This window comes from Puma concolor, chromosome B2 (assembly GCF_028749965.1).
Source record: "Puma concolor isolate L17-30 chromosome B2, mPumCon1.1.hap2, whole genome shotgun sequence".
Classification (NCBI taxonomy): domain Eukaryota; kingdom Metazoa; phylum Chordata; class Mammalia; order Carnivora; family Felidae; genus Puma; species Puma concolor.
The window spans coordinates 67,701,297-67,723,482 of NC_141671.1; the positions used below are offsets into that span (position 1 = coordinate 67,701,297).

Sequence of the window (22,186 nt, forward strand, 5' to 3'; positions counted from 1 at the left end):
TGAGACATGTTGAGGAGTGAGATAAGGGCCTGGCTCCTGCTTTCAGAGAGCTCAAAACCTAGGGTAACAAGGAGTTATAGTGAAGTGTGATAAATAATTTGGCAGAAGTCACTTCAGTGTATCGCAAAGATACAGAGAAATAGCATCTAACTCAAGGTTGGGGATGGAGCGAATGGAGGGTTCAGAGGCAAAAAATGTATCCAAGAGATGTTGATCCTTGACTCAGGTCTTTAAAAAAATTATCATTAAAAAACTGTTGTTTTATGAGATGTTTCAAACATTGAAAAGTCCAGAAAATAATGACCCTGATATGACTATCATCCAGATTTAACAGATGGTAATATGGGTACAATATTATTTTCTATACTTTGCAATATTTGAAATGTTTCATAAAACAGGAGTGGGACCCTATACTCTGGCAAGCTCTTTTGCAACTAGATGCTATGAATGTTTTGGCTTGTATAAGCTTTAAATCTTAGTAAACCTTTTGGATCTATAAACTCATTTAGCTGTCATTCCAGTCCCCAGCAAGGTGCAGGACAAGTATTTGAGGTCTCATTTTGTAAATCAGAAACCAGAGGCACAGACAGAAAGTAATTGACAAGAACAAGTGCTGTAAGAACATATAATTTATTAGAAACGCTTATGTTTGTCATATATTCTTCATAAGCTGTATTCATAGGTGGGTGGTACCTTCCAGGTGTGAAAAATCATTAGGGTTTTGTTTTGTTTTGTTTTTAAAGGAAACCGTAACAGTGAACATTTACAGCATTTACTAGCCTACGAGGGTTCCACATGCAGTTTAGAATGTGAGCTTTACAAAGCTGTGAGATTGATACTGAATGCTCATTTCAGAGACATGAAAACTGAGCTTTGTGGAGGCTTTGTGGCTTGCTTACTGTCGCATCTGCACTGAGTGGCAGATCCCTGGTCCTGAAGCTGCATTCTCCTCACTGTACCACGTTGCCAGTTTTTCACCCACTGGTACACAACGCATATTCTCCAAGGCAGATGGGAGGGAGGTTCGGCTAAATGTAGCTCCGTCTTCCCTTCTAGTTCTGGGGCTAGGACCTGTGCGCCGTGAGTGAACTGTACGGTCTACCTCAGTGCAGGTTCATTCACACACAGCCGCTGCAGGTAAGCAACACATGGTGATCTGAATTTATGAGCATTTTACTCTCCTGGGTGGCTTTTTCCAGTCCATTTTCCTTGTCCCCTCTTCAGTTTATGGCCCTGTAGTTGTTAGTGCTCCTGTCAATCTTTCTGACCTTTCCTCCAAATTCTTGCAACAGCAGTTGACCTAGGACACCTGATCCTATCTTCAGCACCCTGCCAGAAAAAGCTGCCATATCACAGTGGAAAGGCTTCCTGAGTTGCCTCCTGGCAAAAAGCTCTTGCTTATCCAGCTTTGGGCCAGACCCAGGGTCTCTGGGTTCCAGGAGAGGTGATGAAGGGCTGTGACAAGTGCCTGCCCTGGCAGACGGAGCACGCGCTGGCTAGCTTGAGCACGCAATACAGCGGCAGCTGCCCTGAGAAGGGACCTCTGTGCCCCAGAGGATGGCTGCAGCTGAACTTATCTACCTGGGGGTGGAGTGAGAAGCCTTCACAAGCACCGATATCTTTCGGGATCTTTACCTCTAATCCATTGGCAGTTGCCACCCCCTTGCCTGGAGGATCGAAGAGATATCCAAAAGAATTTGCTAAAAAATCTTTTTTAGAAGCATCTTGGTAGTGAAGCCTGGGCCTAGGGAAGCCTGCAGCCCTGGATTCAAGGCTTGGCTCTGAAGTTGGGATGTTTTTGGATGCTACAGAAAACTCTGACTCAGTCTGTCTTAAACAAAAGGGAAATTTATTACTTTTTGTCTTCTTTTTAAAATTTTTTTAAATTAAAAAAAAATGTTTGAGAAAGAAGGTGCAAGGGAGTGAGGGGCAGAGAGAGAGAGAGAGAGGGAAAGAGAGGAGCGGGGCTTACCCAAAGTGGGGCTCGAGCTCACCTGAAGTGGGACTCAAACTCACGAACGTGAGATCATGACCTGAGCTGAAGTCAGATGCTTAATGACTGAGTCACCCACGTGCCCTTCTTCTTTAAAATGTTTATTTATTTATTTTTGAGAGAGAAAGCACACGAGCAGGGGAGAGAGGAAGAGAGAGAGGGAGCGAGAGAATCCTAAGCAGACTCTGCACTGTCAACACAGTGCCTGATGTGGGGCTCGAATCCATGAACCATGACATCGTGACCTGAGCTGAAACCAAGAGTCGGATGCTTAATCGACTTAGCCACCCAGGTGCCCCTATTATTTTTCATAATCAGAGGTAGGGTGAACTCAGGGCCCTGGTGATCAGTGATTCATTAATGTCCTTAAGAACACAAGGTTTTTTCTGTCTGCCCACTCCTGTCATCCTCAACGTTGGTGTCATCCAAACAACAGTCCTGCCACTTCCCCCTCAGGGTTGCAACATGATTCCCACTAAGGCTGCCAGGGCAATCAGAGCTACAGGCTTCCCTGGTCACTACCAGCAGGCAGACAACTCTCCCAAACAGGGACTGTGAATCTTCTGCCTCAGTCTGATCAGCCCAGCTGAGGTCTCCAGCCTACCACTCCTGAACCAATACTGTTGCCATGGGAATGCCATGTCGATGGGCTCAGACCTGCCTTGTCCAGTATGGAAGCTACTGGAAACATGTGGATACTGGGCACTTGAAATGTATCTAATCTGAATTAAGATATGCTCTAAGCATAAAATACTCATCAGATTCCAAAAACTTCTGTCTCTGTCATTCTCTCACAAGTGAAATATCTCTCTGATGTTTTTAATATTGATTACATATTGAAATGATAACATTTTGGGTATATTTGGTTACAAATTTATTAAAATTGACCCCACTTGTTTGTTATGATTGATTGATTGATTCAGATGTGAGACTGCATTGACGAAATCTTTAAAATTTTAAATTCCAGGGGTGCCTGGGTGGCTCAGTTGGTTAAGCGGCCGACTTTGGCTCAGGTCATGATCTCCCGGTCCGTGAGTTTGAGCCCCGTGTCGGGCTCTGTGCTGACAGCTCAGAGCCTGGAGGCTGTTTCGGATTCTGTGTCTCCCTCTCTCTGACCCTTCCCTGTTCATGCTCTGTCTCTCTTTGTCTCAAAAATAAATTAAAAAAATTAAAAAAAATTTTTTTAATTCCAGTCTAGTTAACATACAGTGTGAGATTAGTTTCAGGTATACAACACAGTGATTCAACAATTCTACATCTATCTGCTTATTTTTACTTTTTCAATGTGGCTACTAGAAAATTTTCAATTATGCATACCACTTGCCTTATATTTCTATTGGGTAGCACTGGCTCAGACAAATCAGGGTCTACTTCTAGAACTAGAGAGGGACAGATATCTGAATAAAATCATGGTTCTTTTATAAGGAGGAAGTCTTTTCTTTTTGAAATAATCAATACATCATTTTTCTTTGCAGATATATAACAGAGGATGGATGAAGGGCAAACAATGTGGGGCTATACATTCACTGAGAACTATTTATGTGAAAATGTGCTGTGCTAAGTGTTGTGGGGGAAAGAAATTGCTGACTGAGTAGGGGAGATAAGATACGTAGGCATGTGAGTGGTGCAGATAATGAAGGCTGTAGGATTTCAGGCTTTGGGGAGAGAATTTCTGTCTTGTGGGACAATGAAATGCCAGTTTGATCTGAGCCCTGAAGGTAGGTGGGGTGTTAATAAGAGAAGTCAAGTGGTGAGAGTTGGCTTGGGAGGCATTCTAGGTATAGGGAAAAGCACAGAGAAAATGCTGAGGCAGGAAACTATAAACTAGGGTTTTTTAGTTTAGCTGAAACTGAAGATTAGGTAAAAAGAAGACTGAGTCACACTACTGAAAGTCTTACATCACTGGGTGAATCCTAGTGGAAGCTTTATTCTGGGATGCCTATGGGAACATTTATTAAAGAGGTATGGGGTGGGGGGCACCTGGGTGGCTCAGTCACTTAAGCGTCTGACTCTTGATTTTGGCTCTGGTCATGATCTCATGGTTCATGAGATCGAGCCTCAAATCAGGCTCTGTGCTGACAGTGCCGAGCCTGCTTGGGATTCTCTCTCTCTCTCTCTCTCTCTCTCTCTCTCTCTCTCTCTCCCCACTCCCCTGCTGTGTTCTCTCTCTCTCTCTCTCTCTCTCTCAAAAAATAAATAAACATTAAAAAAAAGAGGTAGGGGCAGCAGTAAAATACATCTTTAAGTAATTTAGCAAATGAGCCTGATTAATCCAGGCCACACCTCTCCTATCACCCTTATGAAATGTTCACAGGCAGATCTGTACAGTTTAGTGCTTGAGTGCATTGACCCGGCTTGGGTTTTAATCCTGGGTCCCCATCCCATCTGTGCAATTTATTAGAGGTGATATTTTGGGCAATTTACTTAACCTTTCTGCCTCAGGTTCCCTATGTATAAGATGAGAAAGATAACAATATACTTACCTCATAAGGTTGTTGTGAGGATTAAACGTGTTAATATATGTAAAGTGCTTAGAACTCAGGGCGCATGCATGTAGTGTGTGCTTTTCAAGTTTGTTAAAAAAAATTGGTTGCTTATTGCTGGCTACACATAGCTAGGCAGCTAGGATGCCACTGCTAGAAAACAAATCTGTTTTCAAAATCTGTATATATGTAAGTAATAACTATACTATATATGTATATAAAGATATAAACTATACATATATGTATATATGTACATGTACATAAAGATATGTTTATGTACATGTACATAAAGATAACTGCACGGAGAGAATCCCTGGGGAGCGGGGGTGGGGGGTGGGAAGAAATACCACTGTTAGGTCAGTCTGGCACAGTGAGGCTAGTTCCACATCCCTTGCAACATTTGGTAACCCTGCTTTGCTGATGTCCACAGAAATTGTTGCAGCGTGTACAAATAAATTTTCAAGTATTTAACAGAAGCAGTGCAAAATACACTAACGAGGTCTGAGTGTTCTTTGCGAAATAGGGTATTTTTCAAAATGCGGTGCTGAATTGGGCTTTATTTTCTTTTATCATTAAAAAATTTTTTAAATGTTTTATTTATTTTTGAGAAAGAGCACAAGTGGGGGAGGGGCAGAGAGAGAGAGGGAGACACAGAATCTGAAGCAGACTCCAGGCTCTGAGCTGTCAGCACAGAGCCCCACACAGGGCTCCAACTCACAAAAGGTGAGATCTTGACCAGAGCAGAGGTCGGAAGCTTACAGGACTGAGCCACCCAGGCGCCCCAGGCTTTATTTTCTTTTAAAATTGCACCTCCACCTGCTTTACTCTCTCCCTCCTTCCCTTTCACTAGGAGAGTGTAAGGGGTGAAGAATGTTTTCTGACTTTAGATAAATTTAGATAAATTGCTCAAATCCCCCAAGGTGATCCTGTATGCAAACTAGTATCCTGGTTTGCCTCGGAGAAGATTTTCTTCTGTTGTCTGGGTGTATTCTTTCCTTCTCAAAAGTCTTGTTTTGGATGGTAAACCGCACAAAGGCACAACAACCCTCATCTATAGGAAAAGAGGACTTGCGTGTCTTAGGGTATCTGGGGTTGAGGGTATTAATGTATGGGGTTAGTGTGTTCTCCGAGGCGGGACGGAGGTTTAAAGGGGTAACTTTTGAGTTTGGACAGCATCCTGGCTTCTAGGCTGGCCGGAATCTCTCTTGGGCAGGTGCAGGGTGGCCCGGACATGGGGAGTGGGGGGGTGGCTGGGGGCAGGGCATCGGCCAACGTGGGTTGGACGCCAAGGCAATGACTCCCTCCTCCATAACAGCACATCCTCCCGGGCCCTGGTGCCACTCCAGTCCACACTCAGCGCGGGCACAACCCAGAGGAACCGCGTGGGCTGCACTGGGGCGCCCTGGAAACGCCTAGGCGGCTTGGCCCTGGTCTGCCCTGGGATATTGTGGGGGGACCTCGGGGAAATGTTCAAAGTTGGCCTGCCCGGGGCCTGGCGCTTCACATCCTACTCACCGGCAAACACGTAGACAACACAAACCAGGGCATTTAAAACATTCTATTGATTTTCTAATCTTGGCTGCAGCTGCTATATTCCTCGAGAGTAACTGAGTCCTGGACAAGAAATCCCAAACTCAACACATCCTGTGGTAGACAACTGATTGCATTTTCCAGAAACATCTCCAAACCACCAGGCCTCGGCCAACTTCATCCCCGAGACCCTGTTCCCCTCTGAAAGGGCGAATTCGTGTCTTGTAGGATCCCGCTGGCCTCCCCAAACTTTAGCGAACCCTTCTCCCCTGGCCTGGAAGCAAAGGTTTGCTCTTTGGGGCCCTACTGCCTTTTTTCAGGATAGTTTTCACACGACGTGTCCAGGCTCCTGTCCACCCGCATGGTGAGACGGGTGTGGATTAGGGGTCTCCTGGCGTCCGCTGTTTGTGACTGCGGTGACCCTCGCCCTGGAAATGAAGCCTGAAAGCTTTTGCTTTAGGTCTCCTAGCTCCTGTGGATTTTACAAAATCATCATCATTATACTGCAATTAAGTGTTAGTTCTGCATTTAGGTTAAAAAGCAAGAAAAGAGAGTTAAGAAATAGTCACTTTTTTTTTTTTTTTTTTTTTAGCGTCCCTGCTGCCTCGAGCAGCCCCGCGGGTGTAGATGCCGCCTGGGGACCGGTTGAGAGGCCCCGCTGTGACTTTCTATTGTTCATGAGGCCCGCGCCCGCCGCGCGGCCGGGGCTGAGTCATTGTAAATTCTTCTCTTTGTGTTTTCTCTCCGCGAGCGCGCAGAGATGGTCGCTCTAATTGTCATCGTCTTGCCTCAGACAAAAGAAATCTAGTCTTTGATAATTCTGATTCACGAGTCAGCTAAAATATGAGTCAAACTCAAGTTTCCTAAGAGCTATAAATAATCTGCTCCGCTCCACCCTGCTGGGAAGTGCCCACGGTTCCCTTTTCGCCACCAAGGGGCTCAAATCTGGAGGATTTCCTTGGCGTCTGGGGCAAAACGATCCGCGCGCTGTGAGTGGGCAGTGAAAGCGCAGGGCATTCCAAGCTTTTGAAGAAGGAGTGTGAGTGTGTGTGTGTGTGTGTGTGTGCACTTTAGTAATCCGCTCTTCAAAAAAGTATTTCTTAGAGACATAAAATCCTTATGATGAAAGTGATAGACATTATTCTGGAGTAAGGGAGTGGAGAAAATAGCAGAACCAAATGGCATCCACCACAGCGTCTGGTTTTTTGGCAAGTAAATATGGGTCATTTGGCATGGCCTGTGGCCTGCCGTGAATATCAACAAGGGCCACTTTGTAGGCCACAGAAGTCACTTTATGCCCAGGCTGAGGTGTGAAGTCTGAAGCGTGATGAAGCTGGGGGCAGGGCACTCCAGCCAGCGCCAGAAACCCTGGGTTTAGTGTTGAAAAGCCAGGGCAACAGTCAATTCCTGCTGATCCTGAGTGGTTCTTTGTTTGGTTTTATTTTTTTAAAACAAGGTGTCTTTTCCTGATTATAGAAATCTACTTCTGTTTTTGAAAATTTAAATAAAAAGCTCAAAGGAGAAAAGAGATTTAAATGACCAATTATCCTACCATCCAGAAAAAAATTACTAACAGTGTGGTGTATGTGTTCAGTTTTTAAATATTGCCATGTATATTTTATTTAAACAAAAGTGGAATCACTATATTCAAGATAATTGAAAATATATGCCTACACAAAAATACCTGTATGTGAATATTCATACTACCAACAAATGGAAACAATCCAAAAATGTTCATCAACTAATGAATGAATAAACAAGAAATGGTATACCCATTTACTGGAATATTATTTGGGAATAAAAAGAATAAAGTTTTGAGGTGCCTGGGTGGCTCAGTCCGCTGAAGATAGTATGACTTTTGATTTTGCCTCAGGTCATGACCTCATGGTTTGTGGGATCAAGCCTCAAGCCCCAAACTGACAGTGCAGAGCCTGCTTGGGATTCTCTCTCTTTCTCTCTCTGCCCTTCTGCTCGTTGTATCTCTCTCTCTGTCTCTCTCAAAAGAAATAAATAAACATTTTTTAAAAAAGGTTTTAGGGGTGTCTGGATGGCTCAGTCGATTAAGCGTCTGACTCTTGATTTTGACTCAGGTCATGATATCACAGTTCATGAGTTCAACCCCTGCTTCAGGCTCTGTGCTGATGGTGTGGAGCCTGCATAAGATTCTGTCTCCCTTTTTCTCTGCCCCTACCCCGCTCACTTCTCTAACTCTCAAAATAAATAAACATACATTAAAAAAAGTTTTTTAAAAAAGAGAATAAAATATTGATACACACTACAACATGGATGAGCTTTGAAAACATTATGCTAAGAAAGAAGCCAGACACACAGACCGTATTTTATGTGATTCCATTGCATGAAATGTCCAGAATACACATATTTATAGACACAGAAAGTAGATTAGTGGTTGACAGGGGCTGGAAGGTGGGGGAGATGGGGAGTGACAGCTAATGTATACTGAGTTTTTCTGTGAGGTGATGAAATGTTCTGGAATTAGATATGGGACAGCTCTGTGAATACACTAAAAGCTACTGAATTGTACACTTTTAAAAGGGTAGATTTTGTGTGAATTATGTCTCAATAAAGCTGTCATGAAAAATTAACAAAAAATGTAATCGCACTGTACCCAGTAATATATTATGAATATTTCTCTAATATTCCCAGTAACAAGTATTCTGTGACTTTTTTTGCATTTTTATTTTTATTTAAATTTAAATTTTAGTTAACATACAGTGTAATATTGGTTTCAGGAGTAGAATTCAGTGATTTATCACTTACATACAACACTCTGTGCTCATCATAACAAGTGCGCTAATACCCATCACCCATCTAGCCCAACTCCCACCCACCTCCTTGCGTCAACCCATAGTTTGTTCTCTGCCATTAAGAGTCCTTGTCGTTTGCTTCCCTCTGTTTTCTTCCCCCTCCACTTTCCATATGTTAATCTGTTTTGTTTCTTAAATTTCATGTATGAATGAAATCATATGGTGTTTGTCTTTCTCTGATTGACTTATTTCACTTAGCATAATACATTCTAGCTCCATCCACATAATTGTAAATGGCAAGGTTTCATTCTTTCTTATGGCTGAGTAATACTCTGTTGTATATATATGCACCACATCTTCTTTTTAAAAAATTTTTATTTATTTTGAGAGAAAGCATGAGCAGGAGAGGGGCAGACAGAGAGGGAGAGAGAGAGAGAATCCCAAGCAGGCTGTCAACTCTGTCAACACGGAGCCTGAAGTGGGGCTCGAACTGACAAACTGTGAGATCATGACCTGAGCAGAAACCAAGAGCCAGATGCTTAACTGACTGAACCACCCAGCTGCCCCCACATCTTTATCCATTCACCAGTTGATGGACACTTGGGCTCTTTCCATAGTTTGGCTATTGCTCATAAGGCTGCTATAAACAATGGGGTGCATGTATCCATTCGAATATATATTTTTGTATCCTTTGGGTAAATACCTAATAGTGAAAGTGCTGGATCATAGGGTAGTTCTATTTTTAGTTTCTTGAGGAACCACCATACTGTTCTCCAGAGTAGCTGTACCAGTTTGTACTCCCACCAACAGTGCAAGAGGGTTCCTCTTTCTCTGAATCCTCACCAAAACCTGTTGTTTGTGTGTTGTTAATTTTAGCCATTCTTACAGGTGCAAGGTGGTATTTCATTATGGTTTTGATGTGTATTTCCCTGATGATAAGTGATGCCAAGCATCTTTTCATGTATCTGTTAGCCATCTGGATGTCTTCTTTGGAAAAGTCTTTATTCATTTCTTCTGCCCATTTCTTAACTGGTTTATTTGTTTTTTGGGTGTTGAGTTTGATAAATTCTTTATAGATTTTGGATACTAACCCTTTATCAGATATGTGGTTTACAAATATCTTCTCCCTTTCTGTAGGTTGCCTTTTACTTTTGTTGATTGTTTCCTTCACTGTGCAGAAGGTTTTTATCTTAATGAAGTCCCAATATTTCATGTTTGCTTTTGTTTCCCTTGCCTTCGGTGGCGTAGCTAGTAAAAAGTTACTCTAGCCAAGGTCAAAGAGGTTGCTGCCTGTGTTCTCCTCTAGGATTTTGATGGTTTCCAGTCTCACATTTAGGTCTTTCAGCCATTTTGAATTTATTTTTGTGTATGGTTTAAGAAGGTGGTCCAATTTCATTCTTTTGCATGTTGCTGTCCAGTTTCCCAACACCATTTGTTGAAGAGACTGTCTTTTTTTCCATTGGATAGCCTTTCCTGCTTTGTCAAAGATTAGTTGACCATATAGTTGTGATCTTTCTTTCTTTCTTTCTTTCTTTCTTTCTTTCTTTCCTTCTTTCTTTCTTAGTAATTTCTACACCCAACGCGGGGGGTTGAACTCACAACCCCGAGATCAAGAGTTGTATGCTCTTCTGACTGAGCCAGCCAGGTGCCCCTGACATTTTCATTTTTAATAGTCAAAGTGATGTACATTCACTGTAAAAAAAAATTAAATAATGCAGAAGAGTGACAATTAGAAAGTGAAATATTTCTTCCCCTGCCCAACTTTAACATCTTCAGAGTACTGCTTAAAAATTATTTCTATCTCATACTCTTCTGTTCATAGATGCTTATGTTCAGAGCAAGCCCACTGTCTCGTTAAATAAAACACTTCCCATCTCTACTCTCATGCTCCTTCCCTGCATTGCCACTCACTCTAATGTGTTTATTATATGTTCTTACTTATCCTTGGAAATATTGGTTTTTTGTGTGTGGGTTTTTAATTTTTGGAAGTGGTATTGTGCTATAAGTCTTCTTTTTACTTGGCACTCCTTGACGTCTCTGCATGTTTCTGAGTGATATTATACCCTAATAAACATGAGACACATTTAACTCATGTTTCCCTAAACAAGGACATCTAGGTTGCCTCTAAGTCTGTCACAATAAACAGGGTAGTGCGTATGCTATCTTAAGTACTTGAGCGAGAATCACGCTTCGACATATACCCAGGTCTGGGGCATTATACGTGGTGAAAGGACATATCCTTATTTAACTTAAGCACAAACATTACGTTTTCTGGAACAGATATGCCAGTTCATATTCTCTCTGCTCTCCTTATGGACAAGAATTTTCATCTCTCCATATCCTTTGCTAATACTAGGTACCATCAAACTTTCTAATTTTTGCTGATCTGGTGGGTCTAAAGTAATATCTCATTACAGTTTTAGTTTACATTTCTTCTTGTTTCTATAATTACTAGGGAGTTTGACCTTTTGTCCATGTAATGGTTTGATATCTGGTGCTCTGTTAAATGAGTGGTCTATTCATCGTTGGCTCATTTTTCTCTTGGGTTTTCTGACTTTTTCTTGTTGACCTGCAGGAACTCTTTGAATATTCTAGATATTAATCTCTTATACTGGCAAGATGTTGCAATCTCTCCTCTAGTCTGTCATCCATTTACTTTGGTATCTTCTGCTGAACACAAGTACTTAATTTAATATAGTGAAATCCGTATAATTTCCTCCCTATTTCTAGGCTCTAAAGATATTTTCCAATCTTTTTTTCTATTTAGCTTCTAATTTTACATTGCTACTATTAACAGATCTTTTTCTATGTATTTATCAACACATACATAATTTGGTAACAAAAATAAGATAAAACAATGTATATTGTTAGGTAACTCTCTTCCTCCAACAAAATGTATGGACTTTCTCCTATATTTCTATCCAGATCTTTCTCACTTTTTATTGATTTTATTTTATTTTTTAATGTTTATTTATTTTTGAGGGGGGGACAGAGAGAGAGAGAGAGAGAGAGAGAGAGAGCAAGTGGGGGAGGGGCAGAGAGAGACGAGACCCAGAATCTGAAGGAGGCACCAGGTTCTGAGCTTTCAGCACAGAGCCTGATGCAGGGCTTGAACTCATGGACCTCGAGATCATGACCTGAACCGAAGTCTGACACTTAACTGAGCCACCCGGTGCCCCAGATCTTTCTCCCTTTTTAATGGCTGCATAACATTCTCTTCTATGAATATACCATACTTATTTAACAATTTCTTTATTGATGGAAAATTGACAATATTCCAAAAAAAAAAAAAATGCTTAGTGCTTGTTCAAGTATTTTTTAGGCTAGATTACCTTAAGTAGGATTGCCAGTTCAATGAATATATTGATTTAATTTTGACTTACTGAGAAATTACTTCACACAAATGTTGTAATGTTTTTTATGCCCATCACCAGTGTTCAGACATGATTTCTAATGGAGACAGTATAGCATAGGATTAAAGAGAGTCTGTAGTAACAACAGAGAAACCTGATTTCAATCTTATCTCAGCCACTTAGCTGTGTGACTTTCCAGTTTCCTCATCTGTAAAGGTGGATCTAATATGTACACGATAGGGCTTTGGGGAGAATTCAGTCAATGTTGCATGTAGAGCCCTCATACAGTACCACGCACCAAGTCTCTACTCTAGGATATTTATAAGTATTGTTATTTATAATATTATAATACTAGATGATACTTCTATACCCAATTTTGAACACATCTTCACTATTTCCTCAAATAATTTAGTTTTTATTCGGTTGACAGTCTCAGTTAGTCCTGGTTCAATCCATTCCACCCTCTTACTCTTCTTTCCAATCTCCTCAGACTTTGGAAGAATGGAGACTTGGAAGATTTAATAATGAGCACCTCATGCCTGCTTGCTCCTCTGGTCAGTCTAAATCTGATGAGAGAAAACCCACCATTACTCCTCATCAGCCTCGTTGTGTTCCGTCTTACTCTGTAGGTCAAAAATCAAGGGCAGAAAGAGGGTCTGGTGTGTGAGAGACCCTCCCAGAAAGAACAGAAGCCAGGGGCATGGGCAGTGGCTCTCCAGTTACCATTCGTGCTATAGTAAACATTGAAAATGGGTGATGGTTAGAGCCCTCACTGGAAGGGGAGCCTTTCACAGATGCAGAAATGAGGAAAGTGTGGGAGAGGAGGTATGGAAAAGAAAGGGTGAGGTTTTTGGACTTATTTTTCTCTCCTACATTCTGAACTTTCCCTTCCCAATGGGAACTGAGGTCCCCCCAAATTCTTGCTTCCCATCCCATAATTTTTTTAAGTTTATTTATTTATTTTGAGAGACAGAGGGAGAGAGAGAGAATCCCAAGCAGGCTCTGAGCTGTCAGTGCAGAGCCCCATTTGGGGCTTGATCTCATGAACCATGAGATCATGACCTCAGCTGAAATCAAGAGTCAGACACTCAACCAACTGAACCACCCTGGCCGCCATCCCCCATCCCGTTATTTGAAATAATAAGGTTTATGGAACCAAGAATAGAAGATCAACAGCTCTCCTGGAGTCTATTTTTCAGTAACAGCACAGAGAGGAAGGGTTGGTCTGTCACACCACACCAGTGTCCTAATCATTGAAAATTTCAAGCTAGTATGTGAGTAGAAATAATGAGTTCAATGTTTTTTCAGAAGCAACCAAATTGTGTCCTGGCTTAAGTTTATAGAAAACATTAAAAAAAAAAATCTGTAATCCTATAGAACAAACATGGAACAATTAAATATTCCCTAAAATCACACATAGGGCAAAGATAATGATATAAGATTCCTAGCTGGAGTCGCTTTGAGGCAGGGCTAATTTTACAACTGAGGAGAAGGTAAGAATCTTAAATGTGCCCTTATGCACATGGCTTCTTATAAGAATCTTTTAAATTAATAAGCAACAATTTTGTTCTTCAAATCATTATTTGATTCTGTTCTAGGGACAGATATTAAGGAATTTTTCTTTGGCCTGATATAATAGTTAAAGCCAGTGGGCTTATTTGGTTGAATTTGGCATTGGGAGGCTGAGTCCCTGTAAGGGCCAAGGACCTCTCCATTAACAAGTCTGATCCCAACTTTAAATAGGTCTTGTCCCTGCATTTGCAAGGTGATTGTGAGTATTGAGGTGGTGGTGTATGTGGCAGTGCTGTACAAATGGATTGGTCTCTCTGTGATTCTCTATAGCTGGTGATGATCACCAAGAGAATCCTGTGAATGCCCCAGGATCAGCTTCTTTCCCCTGACAAAAGAACAGCCCAAAGCTCTGCAGACATCTCAAGTATCATCTTGGTGTTAAAAAAAAAAAAAAAAAAAAAAGTGCTTTATAACAGAGAGCCTGTAGGTAATTTATCCAATATGCACATTTGAAGTTCATGTAACAGCTTCCTGATACTTCACACAGAACAGTTCTTGAGCCTTAAAAAGACCAGACTATGTATCCTACCCAGATCACCTTCAATCTCAACCAAAGTTCCATGGCAAGCTCAAGTTTCAGACTGGGGAGCCAGCGTGAAGTCGTTAAAACGCTTCAAACCTGGGCTATTTGTGGTGCTCTACAGGAAGACAGGGGTCAAGACGCACACTTAATGTGACAGGCCATGACTCGTTTGAAATGCTAGCATATTTCAGGAGCTTCTGCCAAAAAAGAGCACTTCAGGAAAAGATTTAATGCGATATTCAGGATGGTAAGTTTCTCCCTGCCCGAAGTGCAGCCTATTAGCTTGAAGGCGAGAGTAAGGGGAAACAGGGCATTTAAATGCTTTTCAGCTCAGTTGTGCATTAATGGCTTCTCACTTTACTAGCACAGGACTGGCAATGACGTGGAACTTCTAAGTTTCCTCCTCCTGCAACATCAAGATAAAGTGAAAGTAAACAGGCGCTTGGAAAGTTACTAGTGTTTTTCCTCATCAAAGCACATGAAAAAGGGTGGCAGAAAATTTATTACATTTCTTTTGTTTTCAGTAATGGGTGTACTTACAGCATTTCATAGCAGGAGCTTCTAGAAGTGTTTTCTTTTCTTTTCTTTTTTTAAAATTTTTAATGTTTATTTATTTTTGAGAGAGACAGAGTGCAAGTGGGGGAGGGGCAGAGAGAGAGAGAGAGAGGGAGACACAGAATCCAAGGCAGGCTCCAGGCTCTGAGCTGTCAGCACAGAGCCCGATGCGGGGCTCAAACCCACAGTCCATGAGTTCATGACCTGAGCTGAAGCTGGATGCCCAACCAACTGAACCACCCAGGCGCCCCTAGAAAGTGTTTTCTCTATTACTCTCTTAGAGCACAAACTTTTTATATTTGTCTTTTCTGCTTATGGTTACTCTAAAAGGCAGAGGCATCTGAAAAGGGTTTGTGATCCATCTTAATTTACATTTCTAGAAGAGAGATAATTTATTCTTTAACTGAAATTAGACATTGACCCCAGGTCTATGCCTCTGAGGCAGTAACTGGTGCTTTTCCAGAGACGAACGAGGCCACTTCCTATGGTGCTCTTCCTGCCTTCAAATTTAAATACTCTTACCAATATTTTCCTGTTGAGGGCGTTTTATTTAGAACAGTGGTAAACTGCCCTTAGAGAAGAGATTATTTACCTTGCGATAGGGTCTAAATTCAAACATGTTTATTTCCGATTTCTTGAAAATGAAACAGGCTGAAGCGAGGACATTACAATGGTTAATACAAACTGCTGACTTCAGTGTTTGTCTCCATTTCTTTCATAACTCTGCTTCTCAAGGTTAGCCGGCACACTCATTTCCACTGGATTTGATTGTTGGGTGGATAATGATGTTTTTACATGGAAGGTTTCAAAGGCTGGTATCTATGAAGGAAAATGTTTGATAAATCACAATGGGAGCTCAATGAGTGAAGGGATTTGCTTTTCCTCGCTGTTGTATCCCTGGTGCCAAGAACAAAGCCTTGCTTGTAATGAATGCTCAATAAATATTTGTTGCATAACTGGCAGAAATATTTTGCTTATGTAGAACTAAACTATTCTCAAATACATACTTTCAAAACCATTTACCAATGACTGCCACTTACACCTTATTTTGAGGTTAGCATTATCGTTTCTTCTTTAAAAGGTGTTGGTGTTGGCACGTTTATTTCACTTTGTTTTTTGAGAAAAAGAACATATTGAAAAGAACAACATAGGAGATGAAAATTTCGATGTATAGCCCATTTAGCCAAAGGGTGATTTACTAAACATTTATTAAGCAACTAAAATATTAAGACAAAGCATGTATTGTTACAAGGGAGACCATGCTGAGATGAATCAAATCAAGATGCTTGCGATGACTCTAATAGGGAGATTGGCCACGAACAGTATTCATCTGTATTATAAAGAAAAGGCCATTCAGAAGAAAGGGGACCAAGGAGTGACTTCAGGAAGGCCTGCAGGGAGAGAAAGGACTGTGTCAAATGCATATCAGTATACCCTTATTGCCTAGGAAAGAGTAGATATCCCTGTTTGCTGAATGAATGAATGAATGAATGACCTCTTCCTCAAAACTGAGGCTGAGTCCTTGAGCTTAAAATATAGAAAAAACTCAAAATAAATAATACGATGTTTCAGTGGATCAGAGGAAGAGACCACATCTAGGTCAGGGAGAATGTAGGAAGTCAAGGGTCACGAAGGAGGTGGACACGAAGAGTGACTTTCCAGGTCCAAGGAATGAAATTGGTAAAGGTATGGAGGGGAGGAAAAATGGAGAGTAGATGGGGGGGGAAGGGTTAAGTAGTTGTAGCTGGATGTAGCTGGTGGATGTGTGCTGGGAGATGGAGCAGGTGGGCCTAGGAGTTAGGAGGGTAGGCTGCTGGGTGGTTTACTGGGCAGCTAGTAAGGGGAGCTAGGGGCTTCAGCTTGGGGGAGCATCCTAATCAGGCAGATGAGATGTGTTGGGACCAATGACCCAGCATGGGTGGAAGTTGGGCAGAAGATCAGATTCAAGGCCACTTAAACTTTTTTATTCCAGGTGGAAACAAAAGTCACAGAGATCTTATTTAGAAGATGGGAGAGGGATTTAAACAAATTCCAGAGACTTGAAAAACTGGAATGGAAAAGACGTGGTTAATTATACACTGGTATGGGGGTAGGGTGGGAGAGGACAGAGGAGGAAGAATGCTCCTAACAAAAATAAGGAAGTGGTGGATTTTGTTGGAGACGGGGGTAAGGGAGAGAGGTTGGATTTACAAAAGTCCTAAGTGTAGACAAGAGAGCCAGTGGGGATGTCCGGTGAGCAGTTAAAAACCTGGTGGTGATTACACAGTAGTTTGAGCAACGGGTGTTTTGTTTCTTGTTTCTTTAAAGTGATGTTTTTATTTGAACAGTTATACTGCCACATTTGGTAAAGGGAAAACGAATTCTCTGTCCTACCCCTGGTTGCCCATTTTTCTCGCTTCAGAGGTAACCTGTCTCGTTTCCTGAGTATCATTGTAAAGATATTCTGTATGTATCTGTTTTTTTTTTTGTTTCCAGAGAATTTTATGGGTTTTTTTTTTTAATGTTTATTTATTTTTTGAGGGAGAGAGGAAGAGAGAGAGTGCGTGAGCAGGGAAGGGGCAGAGAGAGAGAGAGGGGTACAGAGGATCCAGAGAGGGCTCTGCACTGACAGCAGGGAGCCTGATGTGGGGCTCAAAGTCATTAACCGTGAGATCATGACCTGAGTTGAAGTCGGACGTTCAACCAACTGAGTCACCCAGGCACCCCCTGTATTTTTGTTTTTAAAGGCTAGAGAAGACTTGAGTGTTTTTGAGACAGAAGGAAAAGAACAAGAAGAGAGGTAGAGATTGAAGAAGCAGAAATTACAGAGGAATTACTGAAGCAAGGTCTTAGAGGAGGTAGGAGAGGATACAGTCTGTGGTGTAGGCATACCCTTTGGGGAGAAGAGCGGGTCCTTTGCAGAACTAGGAAGGGCAGGTTGAGGGCAACAAAGATTTCTAATGCTGGATCACTCAGAGGGCCTTGGCTTGGTGATGGCACAGAGGCACCTAGAGGTAGACTGGTGGCTTGAGGAAGATGGTAGAGATGTAAAATAGCCACTCTAGACACTAGAAGCTACCATAGAATTGCCAGATCCAAAAATCCATCCAAAAATGTTTAATTTTGATGATTTATAAAAGAAATATCACCATAGCAACTTAAAGCTATTTACAAATTTAAAAATAAATGTATCCACATCATATTACATCAAACAGTTTCAGTTAAAATGTTACAGGTAGTGTTGAACAAACATAAAAAAACATAAATGAAGTTCTAAATCACATAAATGCCCTCGAAGCATGCTCAAAAACCACTGGAAGATGGTCAGGTAAAAACTGGAAAATGTGATTCAGGAGCCGGAAGTAAGGATGATTACACCACCGGTTGTAGGCCAGAAGCTTACATGTAGTCAAATGGAAAAAAAATGTGAGATTTAAAAAAAAATTTTTAAGAAATTATTCTTGTGGAAGCCCATAGAACACAGGAGTTGGAAATTTCTATTTTAATCCATGAGAAGGTAGTTCCAATCAAGGGTGATATTGTTTGTGGTTAAGTGGGCATCACACCGTCTTTTTGCAGGTTACATGCCAAGCCATATTCCAGTGAGCTGGGGAGGGGGAAGTGTGAGGATGCGTCAGACCACGGCGGCGGGTCTTGCTGCCTGGGTCTACTCAGCTTTATCTACACGTTAAGAGCCCCCCGGGGGAAGAACGCCATCTGAAGGGTTGGCGCTGACCCTGGTCTTGGGCGCTGCCTCTGATAAATGCTGGGCACTGTCCCTGAAGCCAGGGAGGGAATGCTCGGCGGCTGCCTGGGCATGCTTCCCTCAGCCTGGTTGCCAGGCCAAATTATACAGCGGTTGGCAGCTCCGTGGAGATGCTGCAGTTTGAGACCTAAGTGTCCGGGATTGCTGCCGACAAATCATTCTTATGAGGAAAGTGGTCAAAAACAGATGTTGGCCACGACCTGAGAATTATTACCTAGTTTAATTAAGCAAAGGTATAGAGGGGTCCACTTCAGCTCATTCCTTTATGTATGGCCCTTAAGAATAAGCACAACTCCCCTCCTTTATATCACCTGATTTACAGCCAGATGCGTGACCCTCAAGTGTAAGTTCCAGGATACGTGTTATTAATAATTAAAAATAGTTAATTTTACTAATCTGGCAACTTGTGACATTTCATGATTACAAGCCTTAAAAATTTAATACAAGTACAATTTTTTCTTATACATACAATGCATACACATTAAAATATCAAAGGCACTTTTAGGTTACATGATCAACAAAAATACATTAATAGAGACAGAATTATTTATCGGTTGCTTCAGTTTCTGTGTCCATGTTGATCGTTGAGAGCCCAGCTTTGCACTTCACCTTTGCCGAATAGCGTGAAGAAAATGGCACCAAACACATTAATAGCAGCAGCGATATAGAAAACGGTTTGCCATTCTCTAATCGTGTTCTATAGAAAGGAAAACATGCCGATGAAAAAGAACTTTGTTTACAGTCCACTTTATAGAAAAGGAGGTGTCACAAGACTGTTACAACACTAGTGCTAATCATAAAAGCCCCATGCTGGAAACAACCCAAATGTCCACAGCAAAAATGTGGTCTATTTGTTCAACAGAATACTATACATGATGAAAATGAATGAGCTACAACAACATCGATGCACCTCACTAACAAAACGTTAAGTGGAAGAAGCCAGACATAAAAGAGCACGTATTGAGGGACTGTTTTATATAACATTCCATTATATAAAAGCTCAAAATCACACACACAAAACTATAATCATAGTGTTAAAAGTCAGAGTAGAGGCTCCTCTTGGTAGGGAGATGGGGGAATGGCAGCGAAGAGTACCTGGAGGCTTTGCACAAGAGGTAACGTTCTGTTTCTTGACTGGGAGCTGGTTACACCAGTTATTAACTTTGTGAAAATTCATCCAACTGTATGCTTAGGATTTGTGTATTTTTTAAATACTGTAATGCTTCAATAAAAAGCTTACTCAAAATAAAACGTGTGGCATGTCTTTCCACATGCATTGCTAGGAAAGTACTCATCTGCCAAGTTCTCAGGTGGAAGTATAAAGGGCAGATCAAGTAAGGATGAGTTAAGATGAACTTTGAAGTTCAAGTTTGAGGCCTGGCACACAGAGTTCTTGAATGGCACACAAAACAGGACACGTGTGGGATTTGCCAGTTAAGAGATCAACAAAACACAATTGTTCAGTGTATAATCCAGTGGTATAAAAACATTAGGCAGTTAGCTAATTTCTGGGTCATGTGACTAACTTACAACCACTTTTTGGATTTTGCAATGTCAGTCTAACCAGAATGCTACATTTGCAGCATTTAAAAAAGAAAAAACAAGTGGTGGAACTGGTAACGGGAAAGAAAAAAGAAAGGCACTAGGAGGCTAGTATGAGGTCATTCATTTAGGAAAAAAGGAAAATCATGGAGAAAGAAAGCACTCTGCTGTTAAGTTATACTTATCTGACATGCATGTATTTGGGGAAAAAAATCTTAGAAATACGTTGTAAAATTTAGTAACTATTTAGTATGTGAACAATGTGGTTTTTATTTGTACTTGACTCATTCCACAAAGTTTTTGAGGCAGTGCAGTACTTTTTAATCGTGAGCAATTACAATTGTAAAGGCAAATATGTGTTTTTCCTCTTAAAAAATATCCTTTTAATAACATTAAACAAATGCCATGATAGCATATCCAAAATTCAGTTCAGTTCCCACTTTACATTCAAGACTTTAATTGAAGAATCCGGATTTCCCTAGCAGAAATGCTACAATTATCCATAATAAGTAAAATTAATACATGGTAGTATGTTGACTTAAGTTTGTGTGTGCCACAATGCTCCATGAAGATAAGGTTAAACGTTTCTGATGTGTCCATATATATTATATATTTTTTGATGTGTCTATAACGAGACACAGAATTTTAGGGGAAAAAAAAACCTTTCCCAACATCCCTATTTAAAAAAATTTTTTTTCAACATTTATTTATTTTTTGAGAGAGGGAGGGAGGGTGGGAGAGGGAGAGAGTGGGAGGGAGGGAGAGAGGGAGAGAGAGAGAGAGAGACAGGAGTATAAGCAGGGGAGGGTCAGGGAGACAGGGAGATGCAATCTGAAGCAGGCACAGGCTCCGAGCTGTCAGCACACAGCCCAACACGGGGCTTGAACCACTTATTGTGGGATCATGACCTGAGCTAAAGTCGGACACTTAACTGACTGAGCCACCCAGGTGCCCCTCAACATCCATTCCTATTAAATGAGAGAAAACAGTAATGAGGAGGCACTGATTCATTCATGTAGGGAATTAGAAATGGTGGGAGCAGACAAGAAATAGGAACACTGTGGTGAACACATATGTCTGAAATCAGTATATTTGGCAATAAAAAAGTTTGTAAGCGTATCCTGAAATTTTAAGGATTAGATGGTGTTAATTTGATTACAGAGACAAAGAATTAAGTCTCTTTTACACATTTAGAGTCAGTGTCTTGAAGAATATATTTCATCAGGTGTTACATTGTTTTAAACAGTAGAAAACTGGAGTTGGAGGTCACTGATTTTTATTTCTTGCATGTGTGGGCAACTTTTACAGGGCCGAGTCTCTGCTTACTGATGTGGTGCCATGCTGCCTCCCTGCTCAAGGCCAGACCAGCCTTGGGCCCCTGGAGGGCTCAGTGCCCTTCCTGCACCCCATCCACTCCTCTAGGGCTCCTTCTCCACAGACTGCGTGTTCTCTCCCCTGTACCCACAGCACTCTGCAGACATTTTTTTCTGCAGCGTTTGCCATACTGTACTTTATTTGATTACATACAATCTCTAAATGATGAGTTTCTCAAGCATAGAAGCTTGTCATTTTGCCTTTGGATCCTCAGTATCTGGCATATTAATAAGCACTCAAAAATGCCTACTTAGGGGCACCTGGGTGGCTCAGTCGGTTGAGTGTTCGACTTTAGCTCAGGTCATGATCTCAGAGTAAGTCGTTCAAGCCCTGTGTCGGGCTCTGTGCTGACAGCTCAGAGCCTGGAGCCTGCTTCGCTTCGGATTCTATGTCTCCCCTCTCTCTGCCCCTCTCCCACTCATACTCCGTCTATGTCTCTCTCTCAAAAATAAACATTAGAAAAATTTTAATAAAAAAAATCTTAACAGGGGCACCTGGGTGGCTCAGTTGGTTGAGTGTCTGACTTCGGCTCAGGTCATGATCTCATGGCTTGTGAGTTTGAGCCCCATATCGGGCTCTCTGCTGACAGCTCAGAGCTGGGAGCCCGCTTTGGATTCTGTGTCTCCCCCTCTCTCTGCCCTTCTTCTCTTGCACTCTTTCTCTTTCTCAAAAAATGAATAAACATTAAAAAAAAAAAGAAATGCCTGTTCAATCCATGTTTGACTATTTCAGGGCTCACTAACTCATAAGG

At 41.5% G+C, this 22,186-nt stretch overlaps 1 protein-coding gene and 1 long non-coding RNA gene across 5 annotated transcripts in view; both read right to left on the minus strand.

Moving 5' to 3' along the window:
• LOC147581031 (uncharacterized) overlaps positions 1–22,186 on the minus strand; it is a 372,192-nt gene that overhangs the window by 58,655 nt on the left and 291,351 nt on the right. The window lies entirely within an intron of this gene.
• Positions 17,856–22,186, minus strand: part of SLC17A5 (solute carrier family 17 member 5) — a 48,517-nt gene continuing 44,186 nt past the window's right edge. For all 4 annotated transcript variants that reach the window (XM_086707242.1, XM_025925587.2, XM_086707244.1 and 1 more), the window contains one exon: positions 17,856–19,216. In XM_086707242.1, the coding sequence (XP_086563368.1) occupies positions 19,063–19,216 (154 nt within the window). In that variant the 3' untranslated portion in view covers positions 17,856–19,062. The remainder of the gene's footprint in view (positions 19,217–22,186) is intronic.